This window comes from Lissotriton vulgaris, chromosome 1_1, assembly GCF_964263255.1.
Source record: "Lissotriton vulgaris chromosome 1_1, aLisVul1.2, whole genome shotgun sequence".
In the NCBI taxonomy this organism is placed as follows: Eukaryota; Metazoa; Chordata; class Amphibia; order Caudata; family Salamandridae; genus Lissotriton; species Lissotriton vulgaris.
In genome coordinates this window covers 1361958944-1361975175 of record NC_141685.1, presented here as the reverse complement: position 1 = coordinate 1361975175, position 16232 = coordinate 1361958944, and the positions used below count along the sequence as shown (strand labels likewise).

The 16232-nt window shown below is 45.0% G+C and overlaps 1 protein-coding gene across 1 annotated transcript in view; it reads left to right on the top strand.

The window, feature by feature from the left end:
• The window catches only part of LOC147749172 (maestro heat-like repeat-containing protein family member 1), a 41359-nt gene extending 30131 nt beyond the window's left edge, over nucleotides 1–11228 (top strand). The window contains exons 12-14 of the mRNA XM_086936538.1: nucleotides 7835–7918; nucleotides 9476–9547; nucleotides 11184–11228. Coding sequence (XP_086792664.1) covers nucleotides 7835–7918; nucleotides 9476–9547; nucleotides 11184–11228 — 201 coding nt within the window. The remainder of the gene's footprint in view (nucleotides 1–7834; nucleotides 7919–9475; nucleotides 9548–11183) is intronic.
• Nucleotides 11229–16232: the final 5004 nt, after the last annotated feature.

Genomic DNA, 16232 nt, shown 5'->3' with positions numbered 1-16232 from the left:
TCTCCCCTTTCTTAATATCCCATTTAGTTCCAAAATACCATGAAGTAGACCACAGTCAAGTCCACTGCAACCAGTCCGGTGCACTATAGATGGGTCTGTGCCCCAGTCAACTGTGTGCTTTTCCCCCAACAACTTCCTATGGGTGGGCCGCTCTGGGTATTTTGTGAAGCGCTTTTTAACTGTCCCCAGATGTTATCATACTTTTGTGGTCCCCCTCTGGACCTATTCACTGCTTCCTCAGCTGGAAAGAAGAAATCCATCCCTCTTAGCCACTTTGAGATTGGGAGGGCCCCCCGGATCCTCAATGGCCCGCTATGTGATGTTTAGCCAAAAAACAACTGATCCCAACCATCAATTTTTGTCCCCTTACCTGTCCCAACCCGGGAATAAGTTCTGTGTAAATGGCATTCAGCTTTGAGATGGTCAGAGAACATCATATGGTGTGTCTGCCAGACGTCTCCCAATTTTGAGATCCCCAACTTATTTCAGTGTACTTGAGCCCTACTGTTTTCCATAGCCATGTACCCTTCCACAATGGCTTCTTCCTAGTGGGCACCCTTCCCTTTCATATCCATTGCAATGCCTCTTTCCAGCTAATCACTGGAATGGCTGGAATGGCCGGGGGAGTGGGTAGGAGGGACTCCCCATACAGCCAAAACCCTGGTGCTTGCCTGGTAAAGTCCATGTGCGTCTCGTAGTGGGTCCCCGTGCACCAAAGATCCAATCAATAACCACAACCAGCTGGGCAGCCCAGTAAAGTAATACAGTCTGATGTCTACTGCCCCTAGTCCACCATCATAAGGGGATTGTATGCAGTTCTTATGGGAGATTCACAGCAACGATCCTCGCTACTTGTTGCTATTGAAGTTGGCCTCTAGGGTTGTAAACAAAAGGCTAGGGATTTTGTGGGGGTAGTGTTGCAAAACATACAACAGCTGTGACCAGGCCACAATTTTGAAGAGGGCTATAGACCCCATCATGATCAGGGGAAGAGAGTTCCATCTTGCCATATGTCCCTTAATTTTGCATGTCAAAGGGGTTATATTCCTGCCCCAGCGTTCCTCTGGGTCTCTTGATAAGAGCATGCCTCAGTGTTTGAAATTGGCTTTCTGGTTGGCACAGGTACGCACCCTGTCCAAGCAGAAGCCATAATCCTGGTCAGGATAAGCAAGATACACACTAAAAGATAACCTGTGCTCAGCTTGGCACAGAACACTCAGGGGTATCCAAAGAGACAATGTGCAAAGTATGTGTGCAACACACACACATGCACAGTAACACAATGAATACACCACAACAAGACTCTAGACAGGTTTAGAAAATGATAGATAATTATATTATAACCAAAACAAGCCTAAAATGACAAAAATCCAATGTATAGAAGTTGAGATATATAACATTTTTAAATGCATTAAAGCACCTAGAAGCAAGCAGCTCTAAAAAGGTTACTTCAGGTTGCGCTGTATCGGGTCAAAGTTCAGGCCAAACGCGTGGAAGCGCAGGCCAGCTACAGAACCCCGGCAGGAAGAAGTGAAAAAAGTACCTTTCCTGGTCTCAAACAGTGAGATGTGTTGATCTGCTCCACGTAGTGAAGGCGATACGTCAGTTCTGAAAATGGGTGGTAGATGTGTTGAGTGATGTGCCACATCGGATTCTGCTTCACAGTCGAGGGGATGCATCGATCTTACCAAGCTGCCGCCGAGGCGATACGCAGTCTAATGTATCGATCTCTGAGGGCAAAGCGCTAGTTCTGATGCGCTGTGCCCATTTTACTCCTGCAACTGGTTGATGCGCCAGTTCTGTTAAACACAGACATACAATTCATCAAATTCCATGCTGCAAGTGTCTGGGCCACTTCCAGTGAGTTCAGGTACTGGAGCAGGGATAGAGACTTTAATGTCCCTCAGTCTCATGCAATAGGAGGCCAGCCAACAAGCCCTTGGAGATCACTTGGAGGATAGGCAGAGCCCAGCTCTCCTTCAGGGCAGTCAGAGAAAAGCAGACAGCAGAGAAACACCAGAGAAAAGCAGGCCTTCCAAGCCTGCAAGCCAAAGATAAGTCATTTAAGCAGAACAGCAGTCCTTCTGACATAGATTCAGTTCAAGATCCAGAAGTGCCTGATTTTGAGTGGGGCGTGTTGGTCAGAGACCCAGACTTATAGCCAAAAGTGCCTTTGATGCTGGTTGGTGAATTCAAAGCAGCTCTCTGAAGTGCACAGCTTCCTCTTTCAGCCCAGTCCTGTCCTCCAGGCTATCTATAGGGGATAATCAGTCCTTTGTGTGGGGACAGGCCACTGCCTATTCAAGTAAAGTGTTAGACCCTCTGTTGCACTCTGCCCAGGTAAGGCCATCAGAATACAAATGCATGTTGATGGCTACTCAGACACACCTATCTTTTCTGGGTTGTGGCTGTCAAGAGGGAATGCAAAAAGTGTAGCTGTCACTTACTCCAATTATTGGAGATGGGCTGTCAGGCACACAACACAGTATGTGCAGATAAATGTCTACTTTCTTATTGTGAACAAAGCAAACACAAGGAAATGATGTACGGAGCGCTGACACTTTTCAGACACTCACCCCCTGTCACAGATTGGGATGAATGCATCATCATTCTTTAGCTCACTTCGCCACTTCAGTTCAGACCCAGCTACATGCAAATCAGTCTTGAACCTGGCTTGGCAGTTCAGGCTGGACTGCTCCCATAAGGAACAGGGTCAAGACTGATTTGCATATGGCTGGGTCCAAACTGGGGTGGTGTGGTAAGCAAAAGAATGATAGATTAAACCCAGATCCTTGTGACCGGGGGTGAATGTTTGCATTGTCCAGCATTCTGTCCAGCAATTGTTTCTTTTGCATACTTTCTTAAAGCATAGCGGCATTTCTAAAATAGCAATGTTAAATTCAACTTCACCAGTAAGTAGGATTTATCACTACCATTCCAAACATACGAAACACGAAAAAACCTCATTGTAGTGAAAAGTGAAATATGCTGTTTGTCACTATCAGGACACGCAAAACAGAAAAGTACATGTCCTACGTTTTACTTGCATACACTGTGCCCTTAGGGCTACATAGGGCCTACCTTAGGGGTGACTTATAAGTAATAAAGGGGGAGTTTAAGGCTTAGTAAGTAGTTCTAAATGCCAAATCAAAGTAGCATTAAACTGCAAACACAGGCACTGCAGTTGCAGGCCTGAGAGAGGTTTGAAAGGCTTCTTCTGTTGGTGGCACGATCAGAGCTGCAGCCCACTAGTAGCACTACATTTACAGGCCCTGGGTATATGATATACCACCTTACAAGGGACTTACAAGTTAAATAAACAGGTCAATTAAGTATACACTAATTATACACATGTTTAAGGAAGAAGCACATGCTCTTTAGCACTGATTCAGAGTGGTAAAGCGCTCAGAGTCTTAGGACCAACAATAGATTCAGCCAAATGTGGAGGCAAAAAGATTGGGGAAGACCACCCTCGGGCTGACAGGTCAAACACCAACTATTTAAATGCTCCAGATCACCTGGAAGTAACTCTGGAGGAATGGCACCACAGGGATTATGACTGATTTCCCCCAGTTCACTCTCAGGCCTGTTTCTTCTTTGTAGATTTCTAGAATGCAAATCAGCTGTAGGATCAGTTGGTTTAGGTGCTGAATATAAAGGAGGACATCATACCACATACAAAGAGATGCAGTACCCTAATTCTACACCCCACCTCAAGCCCCAAACCTGCGCATCCCCCGATCTATTTGGCCAGTGTTTCAATCACAAGAGCGAACAGGAGAGTAGACAGCAGGTGGCCCTGCCAGTGGCCTCTGCCTAGCTGGAACTGTTGTGAGTAAATGGTGTTCACTCTGACCCTATCACATGGCACTGTGTATAACATCTTTACAGACTGAAGGACTTTAGGGCCAAAATTAATCTTTTCCATGATGCGTGGAGGAAAGGTCATTCAATTGAGTCGAAGGCCTTCTCTAAGTCCAGTTGCATCACTAGGAATCTCACCTGTTTCAGTACCCTGGTGCTACGGCCTTTGCAAATATTTTGGTTTAAATATTACTTAGGGGAATCAGGCTGTAAAATGCACAGTCTGTAGGTGGCCTATATGGTTTGGAGAAAACTACAACTGAGGCCCCCTATATATGATAGAGAATTATCATAGCTGTACCTGCAGCTTCGACCATTGTAAAGAAGTGAGAGAGTAGTGTTGGTGTAACCTTTTCTGCACTTGAACCGGGCACCTTCTCAGAATGCATCTCCTGCAAGGCTGAAAATAATTCCTCCTTCGACAGAGGTGCATCCAAGTCCTGCAGCATGATCAGGTCCGCAGCTATGGGGTGTTGTTGCTCCACGTGCCCGACGTGTTTGATTGGTAAAGTTTCTCATAGTAATGTGTGCAGTCATTGCCGATTGCCTCAGCAACATTTGTCACCTCACCGTCGGGCCCCGTGTCTATGGGACAAACCTGTCTGCCAGAGTTGGTTGCATACCTGTGTAGCAATGTTCCCATATTCTCGCTGTTTTTGAGAATCGGACACTGCTGCCCATGCAGGGTCTGCTATTGTATTCCCCTGAAGAACTGCTTTCCTTCCCTCCCACAATGTGATTGGGGAGACATCTGTTGTGGAGTTTGTTCTGAGGTAAAGTTATATCTTTACCTTCATGTGTTCCAAAAATCTAACATACTTCAGTCACCCAACCTGAAGGTTTCAGTGCGTATTAGACCTAGGCATCCCCAATTAGTTAAATCGGTCAGTGGTCCAATGGTACCCTTCTGAGAAATCGGAGTCCAGCAGTGAAAATAATACATACTGACTAGTTCTTTGCTTTCCATTGATTGCAAAGCACCAGGGACTCCAACCATGGCACCAGGGTTGAGCCTCTCTTTTCACATCAAGTTGTGGGTGCATGACATTATTGAAGTGGCCTGCTACAATAAGGTCCCACTCCGAGACTGTGGTGATAACTGTCATCAGATCTTTCATTGTGGTCGCCTGCAGGTTCGGTGAAATATACACAGACACTACCATCCATAGGATGCCATTCAGGAATTGAGTAACCACCACATATCTATCCATGGTGTCTCAGATAGCATGCGTGACCATCAGGGGAAAGGTAACTCTTGTTGAGCACCTAGTAAACCCTGCATGATATACGCAGTTAAAGCCATGCTGTACCAAAAAGGAACCCCTACTCCCAAGCAAATATGTCTCTTGCAACAATAGAACCACCAGGGTCAGCTTGTGGACCTATTGAGAATTGTTGTGCATTTTATTTTATCCAGCAACCCACTGACATTGCAAGACAACAGCTTTTAGTGGATGGTTTTGTTGTCAGAGGTCTTGGCGAGTCGTTGAGCCCGTTTGACTAGGGTCCGTGGCCGTGTAATGTGTCTTGCGTGAGGCATAGTGTTGCAACCGAAATCAGCCCTATAGTACGCAACTTCAGGCGCGGCTGGCACAGGTAACAGCGGTGGGGTGTGAAGGGGTGGGAGGGATGAAGTCGGCAGAAAGTAATCACCATAGTTTTGTGTAGCTTCGCTCCAAGCAAGCCCCTCTATCTGGAGGCAATGTGTCTCTTCTCCATAAGTGAATGAGACAACATTTGTAGCTATACATGGAGGAAAGGAAGGAAGGGTACCAAAATTCTCCTGTCTGAGGAGGATGCTCTACGTCTGTCCTCTGGTTGTGACCAGAGTTGCCCTCCTATCAGTCTGCTACACTTCTTCTTAGAGTGGGATGGTTGACCCCCTACAGTCTCCCGAGATGTCATTGGCTCCTTTGTTTATATGGGCAGTTATTTCCTCTCCACTGCTCACTCCCAGGCCTCTTCCGGGCTCTCAAAGAAAATGGTTCTCCACTGTGACATTAATTTCAATTTGGCAGGTTATATCAGCATATATTGAATGTCCACAGCCCTGACTTTCTACTTAATCTCTAAGAAAGATTTACAAAGGAGCTGCACTTTAGTTGTATAATAAGGGAAGAGTATAACCCTGGAGTTGGTGCAATGGATGTCTAGATGTTGGCGTACCTGCCACAGGATATATTATCAGTTCACAAAGTTCAATACCCTGATGACAATGGCTCTAGTGGGTCCCCCCCGGCGGAGGCCTTAGGGCAACCACCCTGTGTGCCCTTTCCAGAACAAAGTAGGGGGAAAACTCACAATCCAGGATCCAGGGTCTGAAGTATTCCATGAGGAATTTCTCTGGGTGCTGGTTTTACATGCCCTCTGGGAGGCCCACCAGCCATAAGGGCAGAGGAGGGTCACCCCCTACACCTGATACAGGGAACATCTGCCTACGCTGGTCCAGGACAGGGGCCACGCCCTCTATCCTCTTGAGACACCACAGTGAGGTGGAGTATTGCTGTACTTGTTTGACCGTCCAAGCCCAGTGTTTGCTGTAGTAGTCTCCCAGGATCTCTGGGCTCCTGGGGGGTCACCTCCTGAGGGGGAAGCTGTGTGCCCATCTCCTACCTTTGGGGTGAGACGTCATGTGCGGGTTTCCACCCACCCAGGCTGCAATCGTAGTCCTGGATTCTCATGTTGCTCAGTCTGTCTCATCTACCCTTGTCCGCCAATTTGGCTGGGCTGTCACAAGCCCATGTGGCTGCCTAAAGGTGAAAGGGGGTCCCTACCTCTCTTCTCCATTTGACTGTTTCTTCTGACTCGCTGTGCCCCAAGAGTGAATGCTGAGGTAAACGTGGGTCGCTGCTGTGGGATTGCAGCTCCAGGTTGTGTCCGTTAGCGTCATGCCAGTCTCACGGCAGGGCGTTGTTTGCCTAATGCGTTTCTCTTGTCCCCGGCTTGGGTAAGCTGAAGGGGAAAAGCGCGGAGGCCGTCTCATGGATTTTTGCCTCAGAGAAAAGGTTGCCCCATAGTCAGCTCTTCCAGGATGCAGTTGCAGTCCTGGCTACTTATAGCGCCCAGCCCATCTCCTCCACTTTAAGGTACCCGTTCTGCTATTACGAGCTACCGCTTGGAAGTGAAAACAGCTTTGTCCCACACCCCGGCTAATCAGCTGTCTTCTCTCCCTCGCTCATCCCAGGAATCGATGCAAAAGGGGGTTTGCCATGGTGGGTTCACAGCTCCAGGTGGAGTTTGCCACCGGCAGGCCATCTCTCGGCAGGCCATACGCACACCCATGTTGTCGATCACCAAAATGATCTCTCTCATCCCGGGCTCCCTGGATGGGCCAAAGGGGGTGAATATGAGGGCCATTGTTCAGGTGCTTGCAACCGAAAAAAGGTCGCCTAAGGGTCGGATTCAGCACGATTCTCAGAGCAGACACCAGTTTGTTAAAAATGTGTCCACAATCCTAGGGTGCTTGGCCACCCCCCCCCCAGTAATTTCTTCCCTGATGCTCTTTACAATGTAATGGAGGAGAGTGATATGTCAATGGTAGATGATCCCTTTGGAGCCGGGATGGTATTCATCAATAAGGTAGAAAAAGGTAGAAAATGTATTGTTTAGGAGTCATATAAGATTTCTTGAGTAAAGAGCAGAGTGAGCACTTCTAGTAGCAGTACACTTGTACACTGCCAGCTCACCATTATTCACTATTTCTGCATCTTTGATCTATTACTCATAAATAGAAACATTTCACTCACACATATCTTCTACTTTAAAAGGTGATGAACACAAGGTGCTATGGATGTGAAATGCCAAAATAGGAAGCAAGCATAGTATGCAGTTACTTGTACAATTTTTTTTCTCCATTTTTAGTTGTTTGAGGTGTGCAGCGTTTCATGACTTCCATCTCTGGAAACTCATAACAGTCCACCTTTGTTGACAATGGTCTTGGTAATGCTGATCTTTTTTATTATATTTTCAGTATCCATATAAACTACTTGAAGAAGTAACACCACCGGAACACAGAGATGCCTTCAACATCCCCACCTTAGCAGCTGAGAAACATGTGAGTCTTCTTTAAAATACCATAACATCATGTTTATGTGCCTCCTCTCTCGGACTCTGTTTCTTCCATTCCATCTTCACAAATCAAAGTAAATCTGCAAGATATCACAGGAATAACTGCCTGTGGAAAATGCACTCCATTCTCAGAAACAAAGGAATTATTTACGATACTAGCAAGGAGTGAATGGTGTAGCAACTCAATCCGTCTCTCAGCCACTGGTACCCTTAGAAAGCTAGAGCTGATTTCTTAATTTCAAAGACGGTTTTAGTGCATAGAGTAAACAGACAGAGTTGGAATCTATCTCCTGCTGGTAACAGGGATTAATTAAAACAATTGTCTTGACTACTAGACTAACCTCTTCTGTGAGAGATGAGAAAACAATACACTGGGTTGATCCTACTTGTGGACAAGCAAGAACTTATGGGCTCAAAAATTCCATTTCACTCTAGGATCAAATTTTGCCTCACTTCTAAACTAGACAAAGGAAACAGCTGGCATTGGCTTTGAGCAAAGAATAAAAAAATCTTCTCTTAAAAAATTGGTCACTCCCAGATTTCGCAGGTGCAAGTGGGGTTGCCGCTCCGTTTCTGTGGCAGCCGTAAAACTCTGGAAATCTTTGCCCCTTCTGATATCCAAGTCAGACTCCCTTCCGGTCTTTAGGAAGCTCTTGAAGACCTGGGACCAGATGCATGACCCATTTTTGCATGCACAAATGGGTTAGCGACCTGTTTGCACATGCAAAATCGAATAGGGCCATGTAAAACCCTATTTAGCAGGTAGCAATTTATTTGCAATTTGATAAATAGGATTTGCAACTCACAATTAGGATGGGGCATTCCGAGGGTGTCCCTTCCTAATTGCGATTTGCTACCCTATGTAAGGATGTTTTGCGATTGCAATTGCAGTCACAAAACACTCTCAATTTACCGCCCTCTTCAAGAGGGTGATAATGCACTCTCAAATGAGAAGGTGTTCCCAGGGGACCCTTCCACTTTGCAAATGCAGGGGAAAACAAAAACGTTAATTTGTAAACACATCCAGTTTTCCTTTAAGGAAAAGGAAAAGGGGCTGGATTAAAAAAAAACTGCTTTATTGAAAAGCAGTCCCAGACATGGAGGTCTTCTAAGTCGAGCAAGTCGCAATACCTTTGAAGGCCAGCCATTCTTACTGGGGTCGCAAACTGCGAGTGCCTCATGAATACTGATGAGGCATGTATTGTGCAACCCCATTGGGAATCACAAACAGTGTCTCTGACACTGTTGTACATGGCATTTAGCGACTCGCAAATTGCGACTCGAAATTGAGCGTAATTTGCAAGTCGCTAAATGCCCCGGTCGTACATCTGGCCCCTGGTTATTTGCCTCCTAGCAGGTTGTTGTTGCTGTCACTTCTCCCTGTTCACTTAGCGCCTTGACACCAGCTGGTATAAGTGCACTTTATAAATACTATCCTATCGTATTACCTAGGATCAACCAGTTTTGCCATTTTAGAGAGAAATATATCAACAGTTTTACAAGTCTAAATAGCCTTCTTGTTTCCATTCTCTCTATCTATCAGCTTGAGAACATGATCAAAATGATGAACAGCACTCTCAGGTTGTGCGAGTTCATACTATCTACAGAGGGCGAGGTAAGATTTTGATGCTTTTTTCTGTCAATGTGAGAGAGAGTGTGAGTACTATCCAATTGAAAGAATCACACAACTAACCGTTACTAATCAATGTGGTCTCTGGAATGGAATGTAAATGTAAGGTGGATTTTTAAAGCAGTGCTTGTCACCCATGAGGGTATCCAGGGGTTTCTCCCATCTAATTAGGGTTTGCTTTACTTGCCAAATAATCCATCCTATGATACACACTTTGCAGTTTTCCACAAATAAATGTTTGGCTGGTTTAGAAGGATCAAATATAACACATGGTGCTGCGCGGTGGCAAACGTTAACTACTCACCTGATTGTTTCACCCAAGTGTTATATTGGTACTGGAGAGGCAGAACGTCTTGTGAGAACAGCATTAATATGTGATGAAACAGCAAAATAGTATTATCACAGAATGCACTACATTATGTTGCATCATTTTCACTGTGTTCAATAATTTGGCCTTCCAAATGTGTCTCTGAACATGAATATTGTGAGGCATTAATATCATTGACAAAAAGTCGAGAGACAAAATGTCAAAAGGTATTTGCATAGATTTTCTGTACCTAATTCCACATCTGTGTACCAAAAAAAACATACACATATATCTTCATTTATGTGGCGTTAATAATGGCAAATGTATACATCCCTCTGTGCATTTACTATTCGATATTTTGTCCCTCTATATTTTGTCCACTGTTTTACTGTGCCACAATATTCTTTTCCTAGATATTAAAGAATAAAATCGGCCCTTCATAGTCTTAGAATTCCAGAACCACTTCTGATGGAAGACATTTGATTAATGTTTTAAATTACATTACAGTTGGGTGTGTAGAAAAGGAAGTAAATGCATAGGTTTTCAAGAGTCTTGGGAAAAAGTTAAATCAACATACGACATGGAGAGACTGAGGCTCACATCCCAATGGTGCTGTAGAAGTAGCGTTTCTGGGGTAGGGTCATTCAAAGCAGTCCTCATCATATAAGAAACACATTTATGTTGATTAAGATTGGGTGCAAAACCTTTTAAAAGAGAAAGACTTTGTTTATATGAATTAATTACATGCATCATGTGAGAACAGAGCTCCCAAGAGCTTGACTGTCATCCCTATATGGATGCTTTGGGATTGCCACAGAAGAGCAAAATAATTCTGCAAATCTAGTTCATATGCAAGGGGGACCCGATGGGTAAGTAACATTATCTGCCCCCTAGAGTCCAAGACTGGTGTTTATCAGGTCGCGGTCAGATTGTTATAAATAATCTGAATGAGTACAAAACTCCTACTGGCTGTTTAGAGACTTCAAAGAGTAGTAGAATTCTGTGGAGTAGCTCCTTCGTGGGAGAGGTTGTGACACTGGAGAAGAGATGAGGCCGCTACTGGAGTACAATATTGTATGGAAGCACATTTTTATGAACTGTCTTACCTCTTGTAGTGTTTAAAGAGGCATACTCTCTTCCCAGCTAACTCCCCCTTTACCTAACTTAAAGTTATTTAAATTCTTTGCAAGCCAACATTTAAAGCAAGGCAAAAGATATTTTATGAGCTCATGGTGCCTCCACGTTGCTTGCTAGACTGTGAGGATGGGCAATTGCCTACTTTACCAATCTGACCTTGTACCTTTCAACTTTCAGGTACCAGCCGAAATGCCATCTTTCGATTCTGACCACTGTGACTGATATCACTGATCACATTTATGGGGGATCCCTCACCATTTCCTTTCTTTACATATTTATTTAAATAAACATTTATTATATACCTATTTATGTATTCCATATTTATTTGTTTTATTCAACAGCAAATGTTATACCTCCATTGATATCTTTTTTTAGTATTGTATTTTTTAACCACTTATTGATGCCTTATTATTAACTTGTATTATATTATAAAACTCAATACAAATTTTCAACACAAAAAATATGTGTAATGTGAATGTTCTTACCCACACTTAACTGAAGGTAAACATTGTCCATTCTTTGTTTGTTATGCATTTTAAGGTGCCCTTGGAACATAATAAATTAAATAAAGAAAATCCATACTCTTGCCTTTAATGAGAGCTATCATATATTCTTGGCTACATGACTGGCATAATCCTTCAAGATAGAGTTTTAAAACTAAGTAGGTGTGGGGCATATTGCAACACTCTTGAAAAGGCCCACTCAGCAAGGTTTTTTAATGCAGAATTTAAGATTTGGGTGGAACATGTTTCTTAAATCACATTCCCAAATTTGAAACACAGGGACACACTGGTCTTTGTCTATGAATTTGCTTGGTTCAGACATGTGCAAGAGAAGCAACATGAAGAAAATAATTCTGTTAATTAGCTGGGCAGTAAACTTTGCTGCACTTCCGGAGTTTGCAGAGTATTTCCCACTCTGTGCCCCGCACAGAGCACGGAGATCTGAAAAACTCTGCAAAGTGGCATGGAGTGGAGTATTTCCTCTCTCCTGGCTCACCAAGGCTTGACTATCTCCTGGCGAGAATCCTCAACATGGGTGGTCACAGCAGATCGTTACTGCTCATGTTGAAAAACCGGCCACTTGCATTGAGGAAGCTGCCACTCAAGTTAAACATGTTTTCAATTGGCAGAAAGAAGCTTGCTCCTCTTGCTCTGCTTGTGGTGCTGTTCACGCTGTTTTACTTCTTGTGGTAAAAATCAGCAGCGTGACTTATCTCACTCTGCTGCTTGTGGACCTCCATGGAGCGCTGTGGAATTTTTTGTCACTCAAGCCTACTAATTTGTCCCTTGTTTATGTAAACGCTTATGCTAGCCATTAAAAAGCCATGAAGAATCTAATAAACCACATTTACACAAATTACCATAAAAAACGAAATCCATGCTGATCACATTTATGAATCTTCTTCAACTATTTTCAACCATCTTCGTTATTTGGGATGTTTCAATGGACAAAAATAATCTCACTGTTTCAATTATTATGTAGTGTCCTTGAGCAGGGTAATGGGCACATACATCTTTCTTGAGGAAATAAATAACAAAGTAAAAAAAAAGTGAAAGAGTATCTAAGCCCCTAACTCGCAGGAGATTTTTCGCTTTTTACCCCAAATTATTTTTTCGACTCCTGACTCATTCTAAGAAGGAAGAGATGTAACTGAGGATCATATGGCTTCTCTGGCATAAGTAAGAGACAAGGTAATTAGTAAACAAACCCCGTAGCTGTGTGTCTCAAAATGTCCTTTCTTATTGTTAGATTTGGGGGTCTGTAGTTGGCCCAGGTAGGTACTTGTGACAAATAGGGCCCCTTGCCTCTAGTCTGGGTAAGGGGGGTATACTCCTAAAATAACCCCTGCTCACCCTATTGGTAGCTTGGCACGAGCAGACAGGTTTATCTCAGAGGCAGTGTGTAAAGCATTTGTGAACACATACAGTAATCAAGTGACAACACTACACATGGATACCACACAGGTTTTATATAAAAAATAAGTATTCTTTATATAGGCTTATCACAAGACCACTACCAACAAAAATTCACAATCCTAAAATTAAGATGGTCGTTTTAGCTTAGTTCTCTTTAGTTCTTAAAATGCAACACTTTGAGTCTATGTACCTTAAGATGCGACACGAAGGGCAACGAAAGTGTTGCAACGATGGAAATGCAGCTAAGATCCGGTGCAAAGAAATAAAGATGGTGCTTTCTCCTTGATGCGACGCGCTTCCCGGTAATGCGGCGGCATCTGCTGCAATGTCGATCCTCTTCTCCGGCGATGAGCGGCGACAGGCCCTGCGACATGCTACTCGGAGATGCGGCGGCGACTGATACAACGTCGATCCTCTACTCCTACGACACGCTTCCCGGTGAGGCGGCGGCATCTGCTGCAACATCGATACTCTCCTCTGGCGATGCGAGGCACCTCATGTTGTGAAGAGGCAGCTCTGCGACACACTTCTCGATCTTGAGTCGTGCTACCAGCTCCTTGCGACGCGCAAGTCCCTAAAAAGTCCAACACAACTGCAGGCACTTCAGGAGAACTCTTGAGGAGCCAGTGGGTGAAGTCTGCTGTGGTGTGGAGTGCAAAAAAACGATGGATTTGGGCCCAGATCTTTTGACTGGGGTGAATGTGTGACATTGATCCACATTCGGTCCATCACTTGTTGTTTTTGCAATTGCCGCCCTAAGTGCGCTGGGGATGCCCAGACGTGGGTCCCAGGCACTCCACACCACTTGGAGTCAAGCTAGCCGGGCTGATGAGAGGTGTTACCTCGAAACCGGTACGGTCCTCGGATGCTTGATTCCGTTCTGGGAAGGACATGGCTTTTGTAGTTCGGACTGGACTGTTCCCATGGGGCAACAGGGTCAGAGCTGATTTGCATATCACCATTGTCTAACCCAGGGTGGTGTGGAGTGCAAAAAAACGATGGATTTGGGCCCAGATCTTTTGACTGGGGTGAATGTGTGACATTGATCCACATTCGGTCCATCACTTGTTGTTTTTGCAATTGCCGCCCTAAGTGCGCTGGGGATGCCCAGACGTGGGTCCCAGGCACTCCACACCACTTGGAGTCAAGCTAGCCGGGCTGATGAGAGGTGTTACCTCGAAACCGGTATGGTCCTCGGATGCTTGATTCCGTTCTGGGAAGGACATGGCTTTTGTAGTTCGGACTGGACTGTTCCCATGGGGCAACAGGGTCAGAGCTGATTTGCATATCGCCATTGTCTAACCCAGGGTGGTGTGAAGTGCAAAAAAACGATGGATTTGGGCCCAGATCTTTTGACTGGGGTGAATGTGTGACATTGATCCACATTCGGTCCATCACTTGTTGTTTTTGCAATTGCCGCCCTAAGTGCGCTGGGGATGCCCAGACGTGGGTCCCAGGCACTCCACACCACTTGGAGTCAAGCTAGCCGGGCTGATGAGAGGTGTTACCTCGAAACCGGTCCGTTCCTCGGATGCTTGATTCCGTTCTGGGAAGGACATGGCTTTTGTAGTTCGGACTGGACTGTTCCCATGGGGCAACAGGGTCAGAGCTGATTTGCATATCGCCATTGTCTAACCCAGGGTGGTGTGGAGTGCAAAAAAACGATGGATTTGGGCCCAGATCTTTTGACTGGGGTGAATGTGTGACATTGATCCACATTCGGTCCATCACTTGTTGTTTTTGCAATTGCCGTCCCTGAGACTTCAGCAGGAGGCAAGCTCTGTTGCAAGCCCTTGGAGAGCCTTACACAAGTTGATGAAAGTACACACAAAGTTCCTCTCACCTTTCTTTGGCAGTCAGGCAACCACTGTAGGCCAGTCCCCCAAGCAGCACTTCAGCTTAGGGATAGTCTTTCCTCAGTTTCGTCAGGTTCCTCTCCTCAGCAAAGGTTTTTTCTTGTTGTCCAAAAGTGATCTAATTTCTTGGGATGAGGGTCCCAATATTTATACCCCAAAATTATTTGTCCTCTGAGGGCAGAGGGGGTTTTGCCTAGTCCAAACCAGTTCTGGAGCATTCTATTTACATGACTCCTTCTTTCCTTTCACAGTGCAGGGCAGAAACATCAGACGCCCCACAGGAGGTGGAGCCAGCATTGCGGAGGAAAGGAACAGCCCTGGAGCACTCTGTTGACATGATTCCTTCTCTCCTTTCACAGTGCAGGGCAGAAACATCAGACGCCCCACAGGAGTTGGAGCCAGCATTGTGGAGGAAAGGCACAGCCCTGGAGCATCTGTTGGCATGACTCCTTCTCTCTTTTCACAGTGCAGGGTAGAGACATCAGACGCACCACAGGGGGTGGAGCCGGCATTGTGGAAGGCAGGCACAGCCCTATTCAGGTCCCAAGTGCAACTCCTCCCACCCATCTAGATGCAGATCTCTATATTCACCACTGGGCTGACTCATCCTGTCTCCTGGAATCCCCCAGCCCTGTCACTCAAACTCCAGACAAGGAATACACAAACTAGTAGAGGCAGGCTTGGGTAGTTAGACAAGAAAATACCTACTTTCTAAAAGTGGTATTTTCAAACACAGAATGTTAAAACCAACTTCGCTAAAATATGTATTTTATCATTCTGAGTTCAGGCGTACTAAACTTGAATTTCTACCATGTCCTCTGAGTCAGTTAGAATTATAAGAGGTTTAATCTAACTGCCCATTCTGGCACATGGAGAACAGGTATCCTTGCAATAGTGAAAAACGAAAATTGCTGTAATTCACTATTAGGACATGCCACACACAACAGGGCTTGTCCTAACTTATACTTACAATGCACCCTGCCCTGGGGCCTCCCATAAGGGTGTCTGATATGAAGAAAAGGGAAGGTTTAGGGACTGGCAAGTGGGTGCACTTGCCCAGTCAACATGGCAGTAGCAGACTGCACACAGGCTCTGCAATGGCAGACCTGAGACACACTTTTACAGGCTGCTTCTGTGGGTGGCACAACCAGTGCTGCAAGCCCATTAACAGCATTTGGTTTACAAGCCCTGGGCACACTCAGTGCACTGTACTAGGGTCTGATAAGTAAACCAAATCAGCTAATCATGGAATCACTAATCCATACATCAATTTACAATAGGGAGAGCATATGCACTTTAGCACTGATAAGCAGTGGTAAAGTGCCCAGAGTAAAAAAACAACCAACAACAGGTCAGAAAAAATAGAGGAGGAAGGCAAAAAGTTTAGGGATGACCCTGCAAAAAGGGCCAAGTCCAACACTTATATTGAATTTTCTTGTTGTTTATAAAAT